The sequence below is a fragment of the Chiloscyllium plagiosum genome, chromosome 16 (assembly GCF_004010195.1).
Source record: "Chiloscyllium plagiosum isolate BGI_BamShark_2017 chromosome 16, ASM401019v2, whole genome shotgun sequence".
NCBI classification, from domain to species: Eukaryota; Metazoa; Chordata; class Chondrichthyes; order Orectolobiformes; family Hemiscylliidae; genus Chiloscyllium; species Chiloscyllium plagiosum.
The window spans coordinates 65,728,827-65,751,745 of record NC_057725.1 but is presented as its reverse complement, the minus strand read 5'-3'; the positions used below and the strand labels follow the sequence as shown (position 1 = coordinate 65,751,745).

Sequence of the window (22,919 nt, the reverse complement as noted above, 5' to 3'; positions counted from 1 at the left end):
CATTCCAAACGCCTTCTTCACTATCCTATCTCCCTGCGACTCCACTTTCAAGGAGCTATGAACCTGCACTCCAAGGTCTCTTTGTTCAGCAACACTTCCTAGGACCTTACCATTAAGTGGTTAAGTCCTGCTAAGATTTGCTTTCCCAAAATGCAGCACCTCGCATTTATCTGAATTAAACTCCATCTGCCACTTCTCAGCCCATTGGCCCATCTGGTCCAGATCCTGTTGTAATCTGAGGTAACCCTCTTCGCTGTCCACTACACCTCCAATTTTGGTGTCATCTGCACTTACTAACTATACCTCTTATGCTCGCATCCAAATCATTTATGTAAATGATAAAAAGCAGAAGACTCAGCACCAATCCTTGTGGCAATCCACTGGTCACAGGCCTCCAGTCTGAAAAACAACCCTCCACCACCACCCTCTGTCTTCTATGAGCCAGTTCTGTATCAAAATGGCTAGTTCTCTCTGTATACCATGAGATCTAACCTTGCTAATCAGTCTCCCATGAGGAACCTTGTAGAACGCCTTACTGAAGTCCATATAGATCACATCTACTGCTCTGCCCTCATCAATCCTCTTTGTTACTTCTTCAAAAAACTCTATCAAGTTTGTGAGACATGATTTCCCATGCACCAAGCCATGTTGACTATCCCTAATCAGTCCTTGCCTTTCCAAATACATGTACATCCTAACAGGGTTAAGGAGAATCCAAAGGGTTTTTTTTTATTAAGGACAAAAGGGTAACTAGGGAGAGAATAGGGCCCCTCAAAGATCAGCAAGGCAACCTATGTGTGGATCCGCAGGAGATGGGGAGATACTAAACGGGTATTTTGTATCATTGTTTACGTGGCAAAGGACATGGAAGATATAGAATGTAGGGAAATAGATGGTGATGTCTTTAAAAATGTCCATATTACAGAGGAGGAGATGCTGGATGTCTTGAAATGCATAAAAGTGGATAAATCCCCAGGACCTGATTCAGGTGCTCCCTAAAACTCTGTGGGAAGTTAGGGAAGTGTTTGCTGGGCCTCTTGCTGAGATATATGTATCATCGATAGTCACAGGTGAGGTGCCGGAAGACTGGAGGTTGGCTAACGTGGTGCCACTATTTAAGAAGTGTGGTCAGGAAAAGCCAGGGAAGTATAGACCGGTGAGCCTGACATTGGTGGTGGGCAAGTTGTTGGAGGGAACCCTGAGGGACAGGATGTACATGTATTTGGAAAGGCAAGGACTGATTAGGGATAGTAAGAATGTCTTTGTGCATGGGAAATCATGTCTCACGAACTTCATTGAGTGTTTTGAAGAAGTAACAAAGAGAATACATGAGAGCAGAGTAGTGGATGTGATCCATATGGATTTTAGTAAGGCATTCGACAAGTTGCCCATGGGAGATTGATTAGCAAGGTTAGATCTCATGGAATACAGGGAGAACTAGCCATTTGGATACAGAACTAGCTCAAAGGTAGAAGACAGAGAGTGGTGGTGGTGGGTTGCTTTTCAGACAAGAGGTCTGTGACCAATGGAGTGCCACAAGGATTGGTGCTGGGTCCTCTACTTTTCATTATTTACATAAATGATGTGAACATAGGAGGTATACTAGTAAATTTGCAGATGACACCAAAATTGGAGGTGGTGGACAGCAAAGGTTACCTAATAGTACAATGGAATCTTGAACAAACAGGCCAATGGACTGAGGATTGGCAGATGGTGATTAATTTAGATAAATGCGAGGTGCTGCATTTTGGAAAAGCAAATCAGAGCAGGACTTATATGCTTAATGGTAAGGTCCTAGAGAGTTTTGCTGAACAAAGAGACCTTAGAGTGCAGGTTCATAATTTCTTGCAAGTAGAGTCGCAAGTAGACAGGATAATGAAGGTAGCATTTGGTATGATTTCCCTTATTGGCCAGAGCATTGAGTACAGGAGTTTGGAGGTCATGTTGCGGCTGTACAGGACATTGGTCAGGCCACTTTTGGAATATTGCATGCAATTCTGGTCTCCTTCCTATCGGACGAATGCTGTGAAATGTGGAAGGGTTCAGAAAAGATTTATAAGGATGTTGCTCGGGTTGGAGGATTTGAGCTATAGGGAGAGGCTGAATAGGCTGGAGCTGTTTTCCCTGGAGCATCAGAGGCTGAGGGGTGACCTAATTAGAGATTTATAAAATCATGAAGACTCGGATAGGATAAATAGACAAAGTCTTTTCCGTGGGGTGGGAGAGTCCATAAGTAGAGGGCATAGATTTAGGGTGAGAGGGGCAAGATATAAAAGGGACCTAAGGGGAAATATTTTCAAGCAGAGGGTGGTGTGTGTATGGAATGAGCTGCCATAGAAAGTGGTGGAGGCTGGTACAATTGCAGCATTTAAAAGGCATCTGGAAGGGTGTATGAATAGGAAGCGTTTAGTGGGATATAGGCCAAGTGCTGGCAAATGGGACTAAATTAGGTTGAGATATCTGGTCAACATGGATGAGTTGGACCAAAGAGTCTGTTTCCGTGCTATAAATCTCTATGACTCTATAAGACAAATGAATAGGAAGTGAAGTCATTGTACCACTGCAAAGCTGTTCTGCATTTTCAGGCTTTTTGCAATTGATGTAGTGTAAATTTCTCACCAATGGGAGAAATTTGGTTTCACATATGCTATCAGAGATTACAATAGAATGAAAATTCATTTATCAATGTGTTTTAAATTGAATATTCCCACCTACCCCTGATAATCTTTCATCTACCAAGAATTTAACCTCTGCTTTAAAAATAATTCAGGACTCCCATCTCCACCACTCTCTGAGGCAGAAGTTCAAAAGTGACACAATCTTCTGAGAGAAAAGAAAATCTCCTTTCTCTCTCCTAAAAGGGTAACATCTACATTTCAAACAGTGCCCCATAGTTTTGGACTCAAATTGATTTATTTGATTTAACTGATTTAAAGAGTATTCATTGAACCCTGGCTCTTAGTTCTCACATTCCAAAACTGCAGGGTTCCAGTGGGAAGTTCCCTATGTAAAAGTACTCCCCTTTGCATCAGTGATAAAACATGGAGGGGTGTTGCACACAGCAGTCCCACGCAATAACATATTAAGGTGACTCGCAGTTTCCTTGTGTATTTTGCAGCCTTGAAGAGTAGATATTCCACATGTACACTTGTGGATAAACTGCAACTCCTTTTTTACTTTCTGAGAGGGCTGCTCACATGTGAGCTTGGCTAGCATTATTGTCTATCCCTAATTGTTAAGAGTCATTTACATTGCTGTGAGTCTGGAGTTACATGCAGGCCATACAGGTAAGATCAGCAGATTTCTTCCTCATTAGTGATCCAGGTGGGATTTTATGACAATTGACAGTGGTTTCTTCCTTAGGCTCTTACTTTCAGATTTCTACTGATTCCAAATTCCACATCTGCTGTGGTGGATTTTAAACCTGCAAACATTACCTGGGTCCCTGGATTAACAATCTAGTGCCAATAGCATTAGGCCATTGCTGCCCCTTGGATGGGATGAGATTTTCTTTCATTACAGTGTTTCTTTAAAGGTTGATAATTTGGTTTAATTTGTTTACAGTTGCTTAGAAGAGTTACACACATCAATCAATGTCTCGTTAGATCAGTTGATAAGACGAGACTTTCAATTTCAGAATCATGGGATTGTTCTCCACATTTGGTGCAGTTGCTTTAAAAGGGTCTTGTAGCACAGTGGCAGTGTCCCACGCTCTAGGCCAAAAGGGGTGAGAGAGGTGTATGCAAGATGTTTGATGTTCTGTTTAATGCATGAATCTGGTTCCAAATGATTTGTTTTTGAATCAGATCTTAAGTGAAAGGAAAGCTCAAACTTTAGATTGCCCAGTAGTGCACTACTTTAGTGAAGAAAAGCAGGGCTGAATCCAGGAGCTAGAAGTTGGCAAATTCAGAGTTGCTATACCTTTCTCTGTGACTTAAGGAAATGAATTAGCCAGATTCGACCATACAATGCACAAAATTGTCATTGAAGGCGTGGACAAAGCTAATACAGGTTTATCCACATCATCAAGACTTGTAAGTGAAGGTGAGGAGATGATGAAAATCGTCTCCTTTTGTTCAAAGACTGTACCATGGAACTTGGAATGATTGGGAGCTGCTGTCAGTTGCGAATCAGGAACTCAGGAAACAGGAGCAAGTACAGGCTATATGACCACTCAAACCTGCTCCACTAATCAAGTAGATCATGGCTGATCTTCATCCTGAATGCTGTTTTTGTTGGCTAACTCTTTGAAGAAAATGAGCTGGAATTCTACGTAAGCGAGTTCAGAGCTCTGAAGGATGTTGTGGCTGAAATTGGTGCCAAATACGCTGAATGCATGGCCCTGATATCTATTTTCTTTTCTAACATTTAATGCATAATGTGCAATATACATTGACCAAGGCATGTCTGTTAATTCATGTTTAATTGATCTTGATTTTGATTCTATTGTTAAAGTAAAAGTTATACCAAGTAAAATCTTGTTCTTTTTTGTTGGAATCATTCTTTCCTTACGATTCTTTTGGTTTAAAAGGTCTCCATAAAAATCATGACCGATGCAACTTTAATTCTCATCATATTCTCCTACACTTTGGATTCTTCTATAGGGTCAATACAATTCTAATCTCGGTGTGCTTTCTTGCACATGTAAGAGCCATTTGTTTGCTGTCCCTAATATTTAAATTTCAACTGTAAAATGCAATACCAAATGTACAAGACATGGTTTACATAGAATGTTTTGAATTTTCTTACCACTAAGAATATTTGCATGTTTGATATCTATATATTTATCACGATCACTTCTGGTATGTTCATGATAAAAACCAATTGTATGCATCAAGTGATGTTGTATTGTTGAAAATTTCACACAGCCGGGTTTCTGTAGTGATATTGTTTGTGGTCCTCCTACTGGTCCTAAAGTTGATGTACAACTACAAGATAAAAATCAACACATAAATGTTTCTACTTTTCAAAATATGAGACGTGAAATTCAATAAAATAATCTAAGATACTGATTGGTGATAACAATTGTCTCTTGTTCCCATATGCAGTACAATTCTAACATATCTGAATATTTCTATTGTTTCAGTATTTCTAGTGGGAAATCCATCACAAGCGCATTTATACTGTCACTATGCATAATAAGCTGAGGAATTTCTTTTATAAATGTTGATTTTTCAATGTTGGTGAAGTGAATACTTGTGAATCAAATAATTTTCAATTTTTCAGTATCTACTATTGTGTTCTGAGCTCCAAGTTAGTATTAGATTTTTAAAAAAGTAATAAATCTCATATTCCTCCATTATCATCATCATCCCTGAAGTGCACTGCCCCCAGCTGGATTTACCATTGGTGGGCTGAGATGACATATAGTTGGGTGAACTTGTTTTTTGGACTCCTCAGCACCAACACTTAGAGTCATAGAGATGTTTGGCACGGAAACAGAACCTTTGGTCCAACCCATCCATGCCGATCTAATATCCTAAATTAATCTGGTCCCATTTCCCAGCACTTGGCCTATATCACACTGAACCCTTCCTATTCATGTACCCATTCATATGCCTTTTAAATGTTATAATTGTACCAGCCTTCACCACATCCTCTGGCAGCTCATTCCATACATGTACCACCCTCTGTGTGAAAAAGTTGCCCCTTAGGCCCCTTTTAAATCTTTCCCCTCTCACCCTAAATCTAAGCCCTCTAGTTGTGGACTCCCCCAACCCAGGGAAAAGACCTTGTCTATTTACCCTACCCATGCCCCTCATGATTTTATAAACCTCAATAAGGTGACCCCTCAGCTTCCGATGCTCAAGGGAAAAACAGTCCCAGCCTATTCAGCCTGTCGTACAGCTTAGACCCTCAACCCAGGCAATATCCTTGTCAATCCTTTCTGAACACTTGATGAATGCTGTGAGGTTTCATGGATTCCTCTGAAAAAAGGCTAAGGATACGTGATGCTTAATGTCTTCTGTGGGGGAGAACTTCAATGTTATTGTCACTTGTCATAGGAGGGATGGAAATTTATATACTTGTATACAAAATAGGCAGACAAGAAAATACTGGTCCATCAATTGTTTCATCATGCTACACAAATCCTGATCTACTGGGTGTTGTGCAATCTTCCAAGAGAGGTCGAAGTAAAACCCTAGCACTGAATGGAAATGAGCGGCAGATATTGGTAGAGGAGCTGGAAGAGCTAGCCATGACTGGTCAGGTAGGAAGCATAGGAACTTGGACATCATGCGGTTCCAAATAACCATTGAATTTGCAACCTCTTATATGAAAGATCAATGCAGCGGTTCCACAAGCTCCCACCATACTCCAAAGCAGAATATTGACAAAATCTAATCCCCACAAAAATAAAGTGAGGGTGTTTTGGAGATTCACGAATGCTGCAGTGGTAATTTTGGGAACGTCACGATATTTGGATTCACTTGAGATATGAACCTGAGATTCACAAAGAAAATTTCAGGAGTGGCAGGACTAGGAGTAATTTTCAGATTAAAGAGCACTGGGATTATGGTTTTGGGATTTATAAAGAATATAAATATAAAAAATATAAAGTATATTACTCTGAGATGAGGCTTGATAATCATGATGTACATTGAGAGGGAAAAAGTAATGTTATCTCTGGTTCAGCAGATCTGGGGAGGGATCTTCAAGCAATGGGAACAAAGTAGGCTAGTATTGTGAGTAGCTGAGATATGCTGAGTAATGAGAAGAACGACAAATTGCATTTATTTATGGTTTTTAACACAGAAAAATATCTCAAGCGACTGCAGTTTGGATGAAAATAATATTAACAGTATGTCAGAGAAGATAAAAAGAGTAGGGGAGAAATCTTTTTGGGAGGGTAGGCACAGAAAAATTGATTTCTACTTTTCAGTCCCGTTCCTGGAAGCTTCTGTGTGAAGCTTCTTTTGTTTTGTCATGTACCCCTTTTTCTGTCATCAAATTGTACTTTTTGATATGTTCCAAAAGCAGTTAGAATACTTTGAAATTTACCATTTTAAATGGATTTTAACTGGCATTAACTTCCTCAAGTAAACAATTATCTCTAAGGTTAATAATTTATACAGTTTCCAAATCTTAAATGTGAAAATTCTTTCAGTTGAAATAGAGGAAATGACTTGCTGTGATTGAGGAGAGTTTAATAATTTAAATCCAGCTAAATTTAAATTGCTTAATAAAATGAGCTGAGACTCAAAAATATCACTATACTCGTGTTTTAACAATCTGTCAGGTTGTTCACTAAACATCAATGATTAAATCACTGCTGGCCTAGCATTGCCTAATCTATGATCGGTTCCTAATTGAAATTGGACATTGTAAATAAAAAGATCTGAGCACCTTGGAATTTTGTTTTCAACATTAAAGGTGCAATGTAACTTGTTGCTGAAATAAAATATTGATAATTTATTTTCCAGTTTACTCATTGTGTTTTTGAATAAGGTAAAGAAACTCTTTAGTCCTCACAGAATAAGGAAGCATGCCATATAAATGCATGCTGATCAATGTAACTTTGGAGTGAACTTTTTAAGTGCACGGCTTCTTTAAATTCTTTTCCACAGCGGTATACTTGGGGAAATTTAAAGGGGCTGATGTGTACATGACCTGAAGGACATTTAGGTCCAGTCACCCTGTGCGGGCCAGACTGCGATGCTCGGCAAACTGTTCCCTATGTTTACGCTCGTTCTGCCCGACATAGAGAAGACCACATCAGGAGCACCTGTTGCAGTAATCTAGGTTGGAGGAGAGGCAGGTGAACCTCTGTCTCACCTGGAAGGACTGGCTGGAGCCCTGGATGGAGATGAGGGCGGTGGTGTGCCACCAGGTTTTGCATTTTTTCTGGTTGCAGGGGAAGGTACCTGGGGTTCAGTGGGGAGAGTGACGCAAATCAAGGACTGTCGAAGACACAGTCTTTGCGGAAGGCAGAGAGGGGTGGGGAGGGGAAGATGTTCTTCGTGGTGGGGTCTAGTTGGAGTTGGCGGAAGTGTTTAAGAATGATGCTTTGGATGCAGATGCTGATGGGGTGGTAAATGAGGACAAGGGGGAAATGGAGGTGATGCGGCAGAGGGCTGTCTGGATGACAGAGGGAGGAAAAGCATGTTATTTGAAATAGGTGGACATCTGGGATGCTCATGTGTGAAATGTCTCCTCCGAGCAGATACAGCGGAGGCGGAAGAATTGGGAGAATGGGATGAAGTTTTTGCAGGATGCTGCGTGGGAGATGGGGTAGCCCAGGTAGTTATGGGAGTCTGTGGGTTTGTAGTGAACATCCATCTGGAGATTGTCACCAGAAATGGTGACATCAAGAAAGGGGAGGGAAGTGTCCGAGTTGGACCAAGTGAATTTGAGGGTGGGGTGGAAGTTGTGGGCCAAGTGGATGAACTGCTCCAGTTCAGCCTGGATGCAGGATGCTGCACCAATGCAGTCATTGATGTAACAGCAGAGAGTTGGGGCAGTAGGTACTGAAGAGGGACTGTTTGATGTAGCCAACAAAGAGGCAGCCATAGCTTGGGCCCATCTGGGTGCCCATGGCTACCCTCTTGATTTGGAGGAAATGAGAGGAGTTAAAGGAAAAGTTGTTGAGGGTGAAGACCAGGAGGCGGAGGAGGGTATTGGTGGTGGGGGACTGGATGGGTCTGATGGAAAGGAAGAAATGGAGCGCATGAAGCCAATCCTTATGGGATATGCATGTATATAAGGACTGCACATCCTTAATGAAGGTAAAGCACTGGGGTCCAGGGAAGCGGAAGTTGCTGAAGAGATAGAGGGCATGGGTAGTGTTGCAGATTAGGTGTGAAGTGCCTGAAGCACGGGGGAGACGATGTGGTGGAGATAGGACGAGATGAGCTTGGTGGGCCAGGAGCATACCAAGATGATGGGTTGGCCAGGGTAGTTAGGCTTGTGAATCTTGGGGAGCAGGTAGAACTGGACAGTGTGGGGCTGGGTACTACAAGTTTGGAGTCAGTAGAGGTGAGATCACCAGAGGCACTGACAGTGCAAGTGATTTTGGCCTGATATGTCACGGTGGAGTTGTGGGCAAGGGGGAGGTAGGACATGCTGTTGGAGATTTCGCGTTCAGCTTCGGCGACATATAAGTCCGTTCTCCAGACTACCACCGCCCTGTCTTTGTCAGCCAGTTTGATGGTGAACTGGGGTTGTTGTGGAGCAAGTGAATGCTGCAGTCCATACACATGTCCATAGGATGACCTCCAGGCCCTCCACTTCTTCCCCTCCAATAGACCCATTCAAACTCCACCACCAATACCATCCTTCACCTCACCGAACTGGTCCTCACCCTCAACAACTTTTCCTTTAACTCCTCTCATTTCTCCAAATCAAGGGGGTGGTCATGGGCACCCGCAAGGGCCCACGCTATGTCTGCCTCTTTGTTGGCTGTATTGAACAGTCGCTTTTTATTACCTATACAGGCACTGCGTCCCAACTCTTTCTCTGTTACATCGAAGACAGCATCGGGCCCCAAACAGTCCTTACAGGTGAGTCAGAGGTTCACCTGCCTATCTTCCAACCTAGTTTACTGTATCAGGTGCTCCTGATGTGGTCTTCTCTGTATCGGGGAGACCGAACATAAGCTTAGGGAACAGTTTGCCAAACATTGCAGCCGGGCTTGCAGGGGTATTGCAGCTGAGCTTGCAGGGGGCAACCTGACCTTCCAGTCCCACCCATTTCAATTCCCTTTCTCATTCCTTTTATAACATGACCATCCTTGGCCTCCTCCATCGCCAAAACGAACCACACCGCAAATTGAAGGAACAACACCTCATCTTCCGCCTGGACAGCCTACAGCCCACTCAACATTGGGTTCTCCAATTTCAAATAAACTCGCTTCCCATCCCCCAATTCCCTTCCCAGCATCCGTCCACCCTCCCTCCCTCCCGCTCCCTTCCACTCCTCCCTGCAACTAACTGGATTCATTCCTCCCATTGACCAACCAAGTCATACTTTCGACCTGACTGCACTTTTGCCCGAAACGTCGATTTTCCTGCTCCTCGGATGCTGCTTGACCTGCTGTGCTTTTCAAGCACCACACTCTTGACCCTTATCCTTGCTTCACCACCCTACCCCTGCCATCCCCTTTGTCTGCAGCTCCGCCTGCACCCATCCCCAATCCTGAAAAAGTGTTACACCCGAAACGTCAACTTCTCCTGCCTGGCTAGCTGTGTTCTTCCAGTCCCCTGCCTATCTACTTTGGAGCCAGCACCTGCAAATTTTTTTATTTCTCACCAAAACTTTTAAGGCAGGCTTAGATCTTTCATTAAAATTTTAACCAAGTTATTAAAATATGTTGAAGACAACACTGGAGATCATATTAATACAATCTTTTGTGAAATAATTGTCTTGATTAAAATTATGGTTGCTGAAAACATGATAAAAATAATTTTGAATAGTTTGATCATTCACCAGGTAAACAGCAAAACCCAGAACCCATGCTCAGCAGATGTAGAAATGATGGGATGGAACAAAGTTCATCACCAGCATTCCCAGAGAAATAGAAAGGAATACCCAAAAGAGGTGACGGCTTGGCAGGGAGTCAATTAAACCCTTTATACAAGTATCTTTGTCACTTACCCTGACTCCGAAACAATTTGAATGTAGTCACTCTCAAATACTCTGTGTTTAAACTTGACACATGTCAAAAATCCAAACTCATCCAAGGCAATACGCAACAATAATTGCTCGTTTTGATCTACAAAAGATGTCAAACAGTTTGCAATAATTATTTTTCCAATGATCACAATTAAAATTTGAAACCATTTTGTTCATACTTCATTGCTGTTTGTGTTGTTTGTATATTGAAACAAAGATAGATATTCATAGGATTTTTCAGACCAAAGTCTACATTACATTTGCAGGTATACAACACTCCTTTATTTATTTTAAGTTTGTTTCCTTGCTGAAGTACCTTACCTAGTCTGGCCTATATGTGGCTCAGATTCAGCAATGTGGTCGACTCCTAGCTGCTCTCCGGACAGTTTAGGATAGGCAATAAATGCCAGCCTAGCCAGTGACATAAATGATTTATAGATGTATGTGTCATAAAAGAGGCAGAACACAAAAGCAAAGTAGTTATGTTAAAAGTATTTAATGTAATAAATCACTGGTTCGGTCCTGGCTGGAGTATGGTGTTCAATTCTGGTGTCAGACCTTAGGAAGAATAGTAAAGTCTTTGACAAGGTACAATGGACATATACTAGAATGTTACCAAGGATGAGAAAGCTCAATTGTTTGGGGGGTCTTGAGAACCCAGGATTGTTTCCTGAATATAAAGATAAGGGAAATATAATAGTATTCAAACTTCTATGGAGTTTTGCTGGAGTAATAGAGAGTTCTAGTATTTTCAATGGCAGGAGCTTTAGTAACTATAGAATAAGGTAATTATCGAAGCTCCCACTATATCCTTAACACAGTGAGATGTTATGATCTGCAAAATGCTTCTTGAAACTATAGGGGGAAAACCAGTTAATTGCATATCATTCTGATTATGGAATTGAAGCTCCATTTTCAGGTATATAAGACAAATTCAGATCAGTTCCATTATTTCCAGATTTTGAAATTCTGCAAATTTCAAAATGGATTTGAGTAAATACTGAAAGAGGAAGTAGGCTTGCAGGGTTACAGGGAAAACGAAAGGGAGTGGAACTAAATGGAAAACTCTTTCAAAGAGCCAGCACAGTCTCAAGGGGCTGAATGAGTACCATTGATGGTGTATTATTCTATATAATCTTATTCCTTAGTTTCTACAGCTGGTGCAAGAGTTTGGTTTGAAGGAAGTGTCTCCTTACTTTTATCAAATGTTCTAAAGAGTATCCTTTTTCTGGGTTCTCAGTTTTAATTTGGCCACCTGCACTGAAATTTCTGTTTGGGACAAAATGTACCAATGGTCCTCCTGATTTGCTGCACTCATGTGATTTCTGCCAAGAGCACTGACTGGAGATATTCACCTTGCAATGTAAAGATCATATGTTTTAATTTATTTTTAATTGTGGATCAAAATAGGAAAATAATTGTTTTAAACGAAGAACTATAAAAGGAGTTGTTGCAATTTCAAAGAGAAGTCACTGAAATTCATTGTGGGTTATGTTTATATTTGCTTTGGGGATGATGTTAAACAGTCAACGGCACTCTTAAGTGTGTGAACAGGACAGGTTTTATCCAGAAACAGATCGATGCTTGGTTTTTCAATCAGGCCCAGATGTATAGGCCGGGAATCATCTGCATGACAACAATTCTCTGATTGGCTTCTAGGCAGAGGGACAGATGGCCTGAAAGCCTCCAGACTGTAAGAAGATAGCATCTCTCTCTCTTGCCCTCTCACTGCAGAGAAGGACCCAAGAACTGATAGATAGCTATCTACTTTCTCCCACTATTTAATATGAGCTGCACCCAGAGACGGAGATTCATCAGTAAGGTTCACTAATGTCCGAAGGAAACTGCCATCCTTACCTGGCGTATATGTGGCTCAGGTTCAGCAATGTGGTTGACTCTTAATTGCCCTCCGGACAATTAAGGATAGGCAATAAATGCCAGTCTAGTCAGTGACATCCTAAACCCACGAATGAATGAAAAAAATTGAATGTGCCTGTGTCTTTAGCAAAGAATTGAAAGATCAGATATGAAAAGGACTTGGAAGAAGGAGGACACTGCACTGACACTGATGGTACTGGACTGCATTCCCTGAGGAATTTTTTTCTCCATTTACACCATTTTTGGTTTTTATTCTATGGCTGTCTGCATATGTATTTATGGGGTGAGAATAGTTAAAGTGTAGATATTTGTAGAGTTATGGGTTCATTTTTTTTCTTTTTTATTTCACAGATGGAATGTGGATGTTGCTGGCTGGCCAGCATTTAACGCCTGTCCCTAGTGGTGAACTGCCTTCTTGAATATGCTGTTGGGTGACCCACAATACCTTTAGGGAGAGAATTTCAGGGTTTTGATCCAGCGACAGTGAAAGAACAGAGATATTTTCCAAGTCAAAATGGTGAATGGCTTGGAGGGGAAATTGCAGGTGGTGTTCCCATGTACAGTATCTGCTGCCCTTGTCCTTCTAGCTGGAAGTGGTCATGGGTTTGGAAGATGCTATCTAACGATCATTGGTGAATTTCTGCAGTGCATCGTGTAGATTATACACTCTGCTGCTGTTAAGTATTGGTGGTGGAGGAAGTGGATGCTTGTGGGTGTGGTGTCAATCAAGCAGACTACTTTGTCCTGGATGGAGTCAAGCTTCATGGACATTGTTGCAGCTGCACTGATTCAGGCAAATGGGAAATATTCCATCACACTCAGGTGGTGAGTTACTCACAGCTTTCCTAGCAGGTCTTGTAGCCACTGTGTTTTTATAGTGAGTCCAGTTGAGTTTCTGGTCAATGGTAATCCCCAAGATGCTGATAGTGGGAATATCAGTGATGGTAACATCATTTAATGTCAAGGGACAGTGATTGGATTGTCTCTTATTGGAAATTATAATTTCCTGACATATGGTGTGACTGTTACTTGCCACTTGTCACTCCAAGCGTGGATATTGTCCAGATCTTGTTGCATTTGAACATGGACTGCTTCAGTATCTGAGGAGTCACAAATGGTGAACATTGCGCAATGATCAGTAAACATCTCCACTTCTGACCTTATGATGGAGGGAAGGTCATTGATGAAGCAGCTAAATATGGTTGGGCCTAGGAGACTACTCTGAGGAACTTCTGCAGAAATATCCTGGAGCTGAGATAACTGAGCTCCAACAACCACAATCATGGTGTTTAGAACTGATCTATTTGTGATATAAATAGTAATTTCCTTTTATATACTGAAACCTGGTCAGTGTTTTCTGTTAATTTGAGTTAATCAGACTGGAAAATTGGGGAAAGTGATTAAATTGATCAAATCTTTAAGTTTTGTAAAGATCCAGGAGCAGTGGGGCTCAAACATTGGCACACATTTGTAAGTGAATTACGGCAGTGCTATTTTCCGTAAAGTCACAGTACAGACTAGACTGTTCTCATGAAAACCTGTGGCAATTATATTTGGAGTCATTTTTTTAAAAAATCATTAAAGGGATTTGAACATCATTGGCTAGCTTATCATTTATTGCCCACTGAGGTAGTGGTGGTGAGCTGCGTTCTAAACTGCTGCAGTCTATGTGTTATTGGTAAACTCATGATACTGTTAACAAGGGAGCTCTAGGACTTTTATCCAGTTATACTGAAGGAACACTAATATATTTCCAAGTAAGGATGGTGAGTGGGTTGAAGGGGAGTTTACAGGTGGTGATGTTTTCATGTATCTGCTGCCCATGTCCTTCTAGAAGTGCTCATAGGTTTGGAAGGTGCCATATAAGGTACCTTGGTGAATTTCTGCAGTGTATCTTGTAACCGGTACACACTGCTGCTCCTCAGTGTCAGTTAATTGTGGAAGGAATGGATGCTTATGGGTATGGTGCCAATCATGTAGCTGCTTTGCCCTGGATAGTGTCAAGCTTCTTGGGTGTTGTTGGAGCTGCACCCATGCAGGCAACTGGGTAGTTGTCCAGTTAGCTCCAGAGAATGCACCATCAAGGAAATCCACCTCCTCCTCCACCAATGCAGAAACATTCATCGCAATGGGTAATGTGTTTAGAGTCGGCTCAGGGTCACCTACTGGTGAGCACTGCGGTGACATGACCCATAATAATGATGAAAGAAATAACTGAGGTCTCTAACACTTGTAGAACTGCTGGAGAACATGCCCCTGTTGAGTTCAATACAGCTGATGAATCTCTGTACTCAGCCATTAATGAGCTGACAGAAATGGAGAGGCAAGCAGGGGAATGTACGGGAGATGTGCCAAACACCTCTCATAGACTAAACCACAGGATACAGAAGTCTGACCAAGTTTTGCCTGATGTCATGGCTCCAGCAAGACTCCAAGGAGACTGTCAATATCTGCTGGATATTTACTCTCATTTTCACTTCATTGAGTACTGGACACATTTATTCACTGGCTTGGTGAGACAGGGCCAGGGAACCCTGGCCTTTATCTCTAAGTGTGCCATCCCTCAAAAGGTGAAGGAGGTGCCCATGACCATCAACACAGAGAAGGAATGAATAGATGGACAACCAAGGAATTCAGGGTACTCAGGGTGGCCTACTGCACCACTTCATATATGTCAGGGACCCATTTTATTCCTCATGAAGGGCTTATGCCCGGAATGTCGATTCTCCTGCTCCTCAGGATGCTACCTGACCTGCTGTGCTTTTCCAGCACTACACGTTTTGACTCTCACCCACATGCTATCATCAGCTTAGTTGAATAAATTTTACCTGCATTGGTGCAGTAGTCCAAACAGTAAGCCAGGGTCCTCTAGGCCCTAGGCTACCAGAAGAAACCTGCCAAAGTCATCTGAAGCAAGGCAGCAAAGGAGTCAGTAGGTTTCCACTACTAAGGGGAGGTTAAAGAATATTGAAGTTATCTTGGATGTATAGTTATAAATCGTCTATACATCACTATAGTCAACAATAACAGAAAACCTTATCTGCATTCCTTTGGTTTCATTTACTCTATAAAGTTTTCCAACTTCTGTTAATTCTTTTGTGGGAAGTTGGTTTTGCTGACATTTGTTGCCGAACACCAATTGCTCTCAAACCAATGCTTTGCTAGCCTATTTCAGAGGGGAGAAGAATCAAACTTTCTTACTTGTATCTGGAAGTACATGTCGGTCAGACTGGTTAATAGGGCAGATTTCCCTCTCTAAACAGTAGTCAGCCAGCTGAGCTTTTACAACAATCAATTGTACTTTCAAGGTCTCCAATTGGAGGTAAACTAATGCTCAGGATTTATTCACTGAATTTAAACATTAATAACCAAGACCTCAGGGCTTTTATCTCATATCTCCAGATTACTAGTCTCGTGGCATTACCAACACAATACTGTATTCCCATTTCATTGTAGACTACCATGAGTGGCCATGATTACCCTACATACTCATATGCACATCATCCAGAGTATTGCAAATAGTTCTGAGGTTCTCTTCACAGTTATCAGCTGGAATGTCTTATCCTTTGAGAAATGAGAATGTAAGCTACATTATTGTCCCTCAGGATTCAATCAGCATAACATTTGTTTTATAAATGAGTGGCATTTGTAAACTAAGCTTTGCATTATCCATACATGCCTACCATGTAAGCCCACAGAACTCCAAAATATGACCTGGTCAGCAAAACGAAAAGGAACATTCTACTGCAAAAGGTGCATTATAATGTACAATGTATGACAAATAGAGAGTTATAATGTTTCACTGTTATAAAACAAGCCCTTCCTTGAGGGCAGTAATTGCCTATCATTTCTGAAATGTCCACAAATGTTCATGCAAAATATTTGTTCTCAAACCTAACTACTATCAGGTTCTCTTGGGCTTCATCTGTCAAATTGCACCATTTCCTTAGCTTTCTCAGCATCCTTAGCATCAGAGTTTGCTCCTTCTGCACCTTTGTCAGACATCCCTTATTTCTCATCCAGGAAGCCAAATGGCTGGCCCACATTCCAAGTTCTCAAGCTGTTGTTAAGTTAGGTTATACAGGGCAAGGCAAACAAAAGGCTATTCTGGAGCTCCAGTACATTGAGTACAAGTACTAACAAAGAAATGCTCCTCCTGAATGGCTGATGGCAATGGAGGCACACTTTCAGATGCCCAGCCATCTCATCAATCATGGCTCTAGTGGCTGTTTGTGCTGCACTGTAGTGGCTGTTTGCCGTCAGTCTGAAAGTTTCACATTGGAGTCATTAGCCATGGTCTCCCATAGTCAGCCCTGGCAATGATGCAGGGAGAGGGGCAAACATTTGCAGAATCTAGGTGTACAATGTAAGCACTGTGACAGCTCCCTAGATAGTGGCTGCATGCCTATAGGAACGGCTTCCTGTGGTCACAAATGAAACTGAAATTAAAAATGTGAAATTCCTTGCTCGTCAGAAATCTTGTTTGGTGATGGTATGGACCTCTGAGCACCGTGAGTGTACTTCAATGCCTCTTTGCACTTGAGGGAACCCACCAATGACTACAAATCCTCATGGCTCAGTAGCTTGGCAGACTAGATCATGGTGAATGGGACAAGCCACAGTTTTCTTTTAGATATGAAACATGTGATCTCACACTTGCTTTTTCTACTCTGTGCTTCATCTGTGACAGTTTATCCACTCAAAATCCATCTATGTCCCTTTGTAATATCCTTTCCCATCTACAAATTACTAATCCTCCTATTTTGGTGTCCTAAAGTATTTGTTTGCACTTTGGAGCAATTCAGGTCTTAGGCAACACTGGGTAAGAGGTTTGTGGAATTTGATAGGATTTCAGTGCCGCTGCTGAAGTTTAGTACCGTGCAGAGTTTTCTCCGTTTGGCATCATTGTGAAATGGGAACCTAGGATTTCATGGAACTCTGAAGGGTGGTCCTTGAAAGAAGTGGAGTTGGACAGTGAAGCTTCACCTGCTGCTGGATTTTTTGAGAATGGATTTTAACCTCTGGTTGTGAAGCTGCCCTGCCCTGGACTCTCCATAAGACTCTCTCATTCCTGAAGAAGGGCATGTGCCCGAAACGTCGAATCTTCTGTTCCCTAGATGCTGCCTGACCTGCTGTGCTGTTCCAGCAATAAAGTTTCAACTTTGATCTCCAGCGTCTGCAGACCTCACTTTCTCCTCTCCATAAGAGGCCTTGGGTAAGATAAAGCAAACAAGTGAGGTTTTTTGACCTTGAGAGTATGAACAGGTATTAAGTTAAATACTACTGTGCTGGGGAGGTTCTGGCTATTTCTGGGATGGTGAAGTCAATAGAAGCATAATCTTTTTTTCTAAGTTTTCATGAAGAGATGCCGCACCTCCAAACTCACTAAGGAAACCTTTTGACGACTGGGAGCTCAAATGCAGTAGTTAGCATCTCTGTCTCTGAGCTAGACACTCCAGGCTCAAAACCTACCTAAGACTTGATGGCCATAGAAATGGTGTTCATAATGTGGCCAAGCAGGTTGACTGCCAACCTACAAATCTTTCTAATTCATTCTGGCAAATGTTAAGAAAGGGACAGGTTCCTGGTCACCCCTCATGCTCTAGCCCTCGGGCTTTAAGCAAGGGGTGGGGGAATCCAGAACTAGAAGGCATAGGTTTAGGGTGAGGGGGAAAAGATATAAAAGGGACCAAAGGGGCAACTTTTTCATGCAGAGGATGGTACTTATATGGAATAAGCTGCCAGAACAAGTGGTGGAGGCTAGTACAATTGCAACATTTAAAAGGCATCTGGATGGGTATATGAATAGGAAGGTTTTAGAGGGATACGGACCAAGTGTTGACAAATGGGACTAGATTAGGTTGGGATATCTGGTCAGCATGGACAAAATGGACCGAAGGGTCTGTTTCCATGCTGTAAATTTCTATGACTCTATGACTAAGAAACCTGTTCCAGGGAAAGCAAGCTACAGAAAACAATTCTTTGTCTAGCTCATTATCTCTAAAAGTTTAAAGTCATCTGTGTGAAGGGACGTCCTTCACTTTTCTTGTTAGGTTTTACTGGGAAAACTGACTCAATGACATAGAACATTAAACAATGAAACACAGGAATAGGCCCTTCAGCTCACCATGTCTGTGCCAACCATGATGCCATTCAATACTAATCCTATCTGCCTGTATATACATATCCTCTATCCCCTGCACGTTCATGTGCTTGCTCAAATGCTTCTTGAACATTGCTGTTGTATCTGCTTCTACTATCTCCTCTGCCAGTACATTCCAGGTATTTATCACCCTCTGTGTAAAAAAAACTTACCTCGCACATCTTTTCACCTCTCGTCTTAAACCTGTGCCCGGAGTATTTGATATTTTCATCCTGAGAAAAAGGTTTTGACTGTACACCTATCCATGTCTCTCATAATTTTAAATACTTCCATCAGGTCACTCCCTCAGCCTCTGACACTCAAGCTGTAACATGACTTACTGCCTATGTCTTCTTGTCCACTTATGATGCCACTTTCAGGGAACTACAGACTTACACTCTCTGTATATCAACACTCCTAGGGGTCCTGCCATTTAACGTATACCTTCCTCATGCATTTGACCCCCCAAAATCCATCACTTCATATCTGACCGGATTACACTCCATTTGCCATTTCTCCACCCAACATTCCAATTGATTTATATCCTGCTGTAACCTTTGATTACCTTCCTCAATATCCACTGATCCATCAATTTTCATGTCACCTGCAAATTTACTAATCAGGCCACCTAGATTGTCATCCAAATCATTGCTATATACTACAAACAACACAAGTCCAAGCACTGAACACTACTGGTCACAGACCTCCAGACAGAAAAAACACTTTCCTTCATAACTACACTCTGTGTTCTAAGACCAAGCCAGTTTTACAACCAACTTGCTAATTCACCATGGATGCCTTGCGATTTAATATTCTGGGCCAGCCTACCATAAGGGACGGTGTCAAATGTTTTAGTAAAGTCCATGTGGACAACACCTACTGTCCTACCTTCAGTCATATTCATCACTTCAAGTTTGTGAGACAAGACCCCCAGCCCACCACAGAAAGCCCTACTGACTATCCCGAATAAGTCCATTCTTCTCCAAAATCATGCAATCCAGTTCCTAAAATTTTCTCCAATAATTTATAAGACTTACTGGCCTATAATTTCCTGGATTATCCCTACTGTCCTTCTTAAACAAAGGAACAACATTGGCTGTTCTCCAATCTTCTGGGACCTCACCTGTGACTGAAGAGGATACAAAGATCTTGATCAAGGCCCCAGAAATCTCCTCCCTTGCCGCCCGTCAGAACCTGGGTACTTGTCTACCTTACTGCTTCTCAAAACACCCAATACTTTTTACTCCTTAAGATTGACATTCCCCAGAATATCAATATACTCCTTCTTAATTTTAACATTATCCATGTCCTTCCACTTGGTGCATATCAATATGAAGTACCTGTTAAAGACCTCATCCACTTCCTCTGGCTCCAGGCATAAATTCCCTCCTGTCCTTGAATAGATCCACCCTTTCCTTAGTTACTCTTTTGCTCCTAATAGACATTTAAAATGCCTTGGGATTCTCCTTAATCCTCCTAGCCAAAGATATTTCATGGCCTTTTCTAGCCTTAATTTCTTGTTTAAGGTCTTTTCTGCTTCTTTTATACGCATCGAGGGCCTTGTTTAATTTCTGTTTCCTAAACCATAGATATGCTTCCTTATTTTTCTTGACTACCTTTCAAAATTTCATCCTCACAGGAACATACTTGTCCTGAATTTTGATCAACTGGCCTTTAAAAGACTCCCACATTTTAAATGTAGATTTACCTTCAAACAGTTGCTCCCAACCTAATTCTTCCAGTTTGTGTCTATAAAAGTCTTCATTAATCAGACCCTCCCTGCTGTTCCTATTAGATTTCCTTGACTTAAACTTTGCCACTCCACTGATAGAAAGTCATGGGTAGACAGACCGCATCAATGAAAGATAACAATTTTACATTGACAATCTCCATTTTTATTTTGACCAGCTGTATGGAAAATAAGGTGAGGTAGTATTATGTTTTAGCTGTGCATGTTACTTTAGACACAAAGTTTATATAATGTTTAACTAGGCCATCCACTCACCTGCAATATTGCAAATACATACCATGCATGTCTGTCCTCTTTGACTAATATATATTGTAAAAGTTATATAATTCTTCAACTGAAGTATATAATTTTTTGAAAACTTTCTATTTTATCTTTTAATATTTAGTTAGTAAGCCATGAAATCAAAGGTAAAAATCACACAACACCAGGTTATAGTTCAACAGGTTTATTTGGAAGGACTAGCTTTTGGAGCACTGCTCCTTCATCGGGTGGTTGCGGAGAATAAGATTGTAAAACACAGAATTAAAGCAAAAGTTTACAGTGTGATGTAACTGAGATTATACATTGAAAGAGACCTGGATTGTTTGTTAAATCTCTCGTGTTTTAAAATGGGCATGTTGGTTTCATTTCTTTCATATGTAAATTCCAGAACATTCTTAAAGTTACATTCTCAAGTGAACTTTAACAATAGGTGCCATGTTGGCCCAGATAATGCATTGAAGGTGTGAGATGCCCTGTGCGAGGCTGTCTGTGCCCCAGTGTTCAGACTGATTCTATTTATAAAATAGGGATTTACAGAATCTTACATGGACTCATGCAGTTTTTGAGCAAAATAAAATGTAATTCTGCAAGTACAAATTCACCCCACAAACTTATATCTAAGTGTGCGCGAGAAGTGTAAAGGGGTATATGTCTGTGAGAGGGTGTGTGTGTGAGTGTGGGAGTGTATGCGTGAGCGTATGAGAGAGAGCTTGTGTATGAGAGAGGTTTTGCGTGAGTGTCTGGGTCTGTAGGAGTGTGTCTGTCTGTCTGTGAGAGAGTGTGCGTGTGCGTGTATGGGTACCGATGGGGATGGCCTCAACTGGAACCTTGGATTCATGTCACACTACAGTTGACCTCACTACACTACACACACACTAACTCACTCACACACACAAACGAAGGAGCAGCGCTCCGAAAGCTAGTGCTTCCAAATAAACCTGTTGGGCTATAACCTAGTGTTGTGTGATTTTTAACTTTGTACACCCCAGTCCAACACCGGCACTTCCAAATCATGAAAGTAAATAGTTTTAAAAGGACAATTAACTTACCAAAATTTGACATCAAAACATATGGTACATAAACATTTCCATCACTAGAATGGGGCCATAAGCAACTTGATAAACCATGTGGACATTTTTTGGCACTTCTGTATATGTCAACTTTAACATCTCCACCCATAATATGCTTCCAGGCACTAGTATTTTCTACAAAAGAAAAAAGTTCATGCATCAAGTAAAATACAGATTCTATAACCAGAGGAAAAATTGACAATTTTGTATAAGTTGTAGGTGTGTATCCATTTATGTGTCTATAATTTGAATGGAAGTTGTTGTCCTAAATAATGACTTCCCAGAGAATGCAAAGTAAGATTTAATTTTCTATTCTTAAGCACACAGGAACACCATATAGAACACAAGTAAACTATTTAGCCTGTACTACTATTCAAGAGGTCTTAGCTAATATGACCAAACTCCATATATCTGCTGTTGTACAAAAGTAATTGCAGGGAACACAGTTAACCAGTGTAAGGAATGAACTGGTCTTTTGGAGATTATAAGCTCAATATTCAGGCCATATGAGTTAACTAGCCTGCATATCTAAATGAACCAGCCTGCATAATGAAGCTATTTAGCTCAAATATCTAAGTTAGCCCATGCATCTTCTTGACTTCCAAAACTTTTTTGAAAAGGCATTTGACCATGTGCTTCACAACAGACTTGAGAACAAAGTTATAGCGCAATCAATAAAGGGACAGCAGCAGTATAGATACAAAATTGGTCGACTGGCAGCAAACAGAGACAAGTGGTTAGTGAATATTCATTGGGTTGGAGAAAAGTTAATAGTGGAATTCAACAAGGGTCAGTGTCGAGAACCTTGATATATACCAATTACAAAAACCTTCGTGTCTGGAAGCCAATTTCAAAGTTTTCAGTTCATACAAAATTTGGAAGGATTGTGAAAAATGGGGATCAGAGTGCAGACCTTTAAAAGGGCACAGACAAGTCAGTGGAATGAGTGAACAAGTACCTGCTGGAGTTCATTCTGAATACGTGAAGTGGTTCAGTTTGGTAGGAAAAACATGGAAAGATAATATACAAGAAAGGGTACAATTAAAAAAAAAGTGTTAGGTCAGAGGGACCTGGATGCATAGGTTTTATTAATAGGAAGAGAGAGCAGAAGAGCAAGAAACAATGTTGAGTAAGAACTAAGACTGGCTTCAGCTGGATGCTTATACCCATTTCTGGGTGCTACACTTTAGGAAATAAGCAAAGTGAT

The 22,919-nt window shown here is 41.2% G+C and overlaps 1 protein-coding gene across 1 annotated transcript in view; it reads right to left on the bottom strand.

Annotated features, from left to right (window-relative positions):
- LOC122558118 (low choriolytic enzyme-like) overlaps positions 1-22,919 on the bottom strand; it is a 112,440-nt gene that overhangs the window by 70,676 nt on the left and 18,845 nt on the right. The window contains exons 3-5 of the mRNA XM_043706435.1: positions 21,692-21,847; positions 10,594-10,711; positions 4,750-4,928 (exon numbers count right to left, since the gene is read on the bottom strand). Coding sequence (XP_043562370.1) covers positions 4,750-4,928; positions 10,594-10,711; positions 21,692-21,847 — 453 coding nt within the window. The remainder of the gene's footprint in view (positions 1-4,749; positions 4,929-10,593; positions 10,712-21,691; positions 21,848-22,919) is intronic.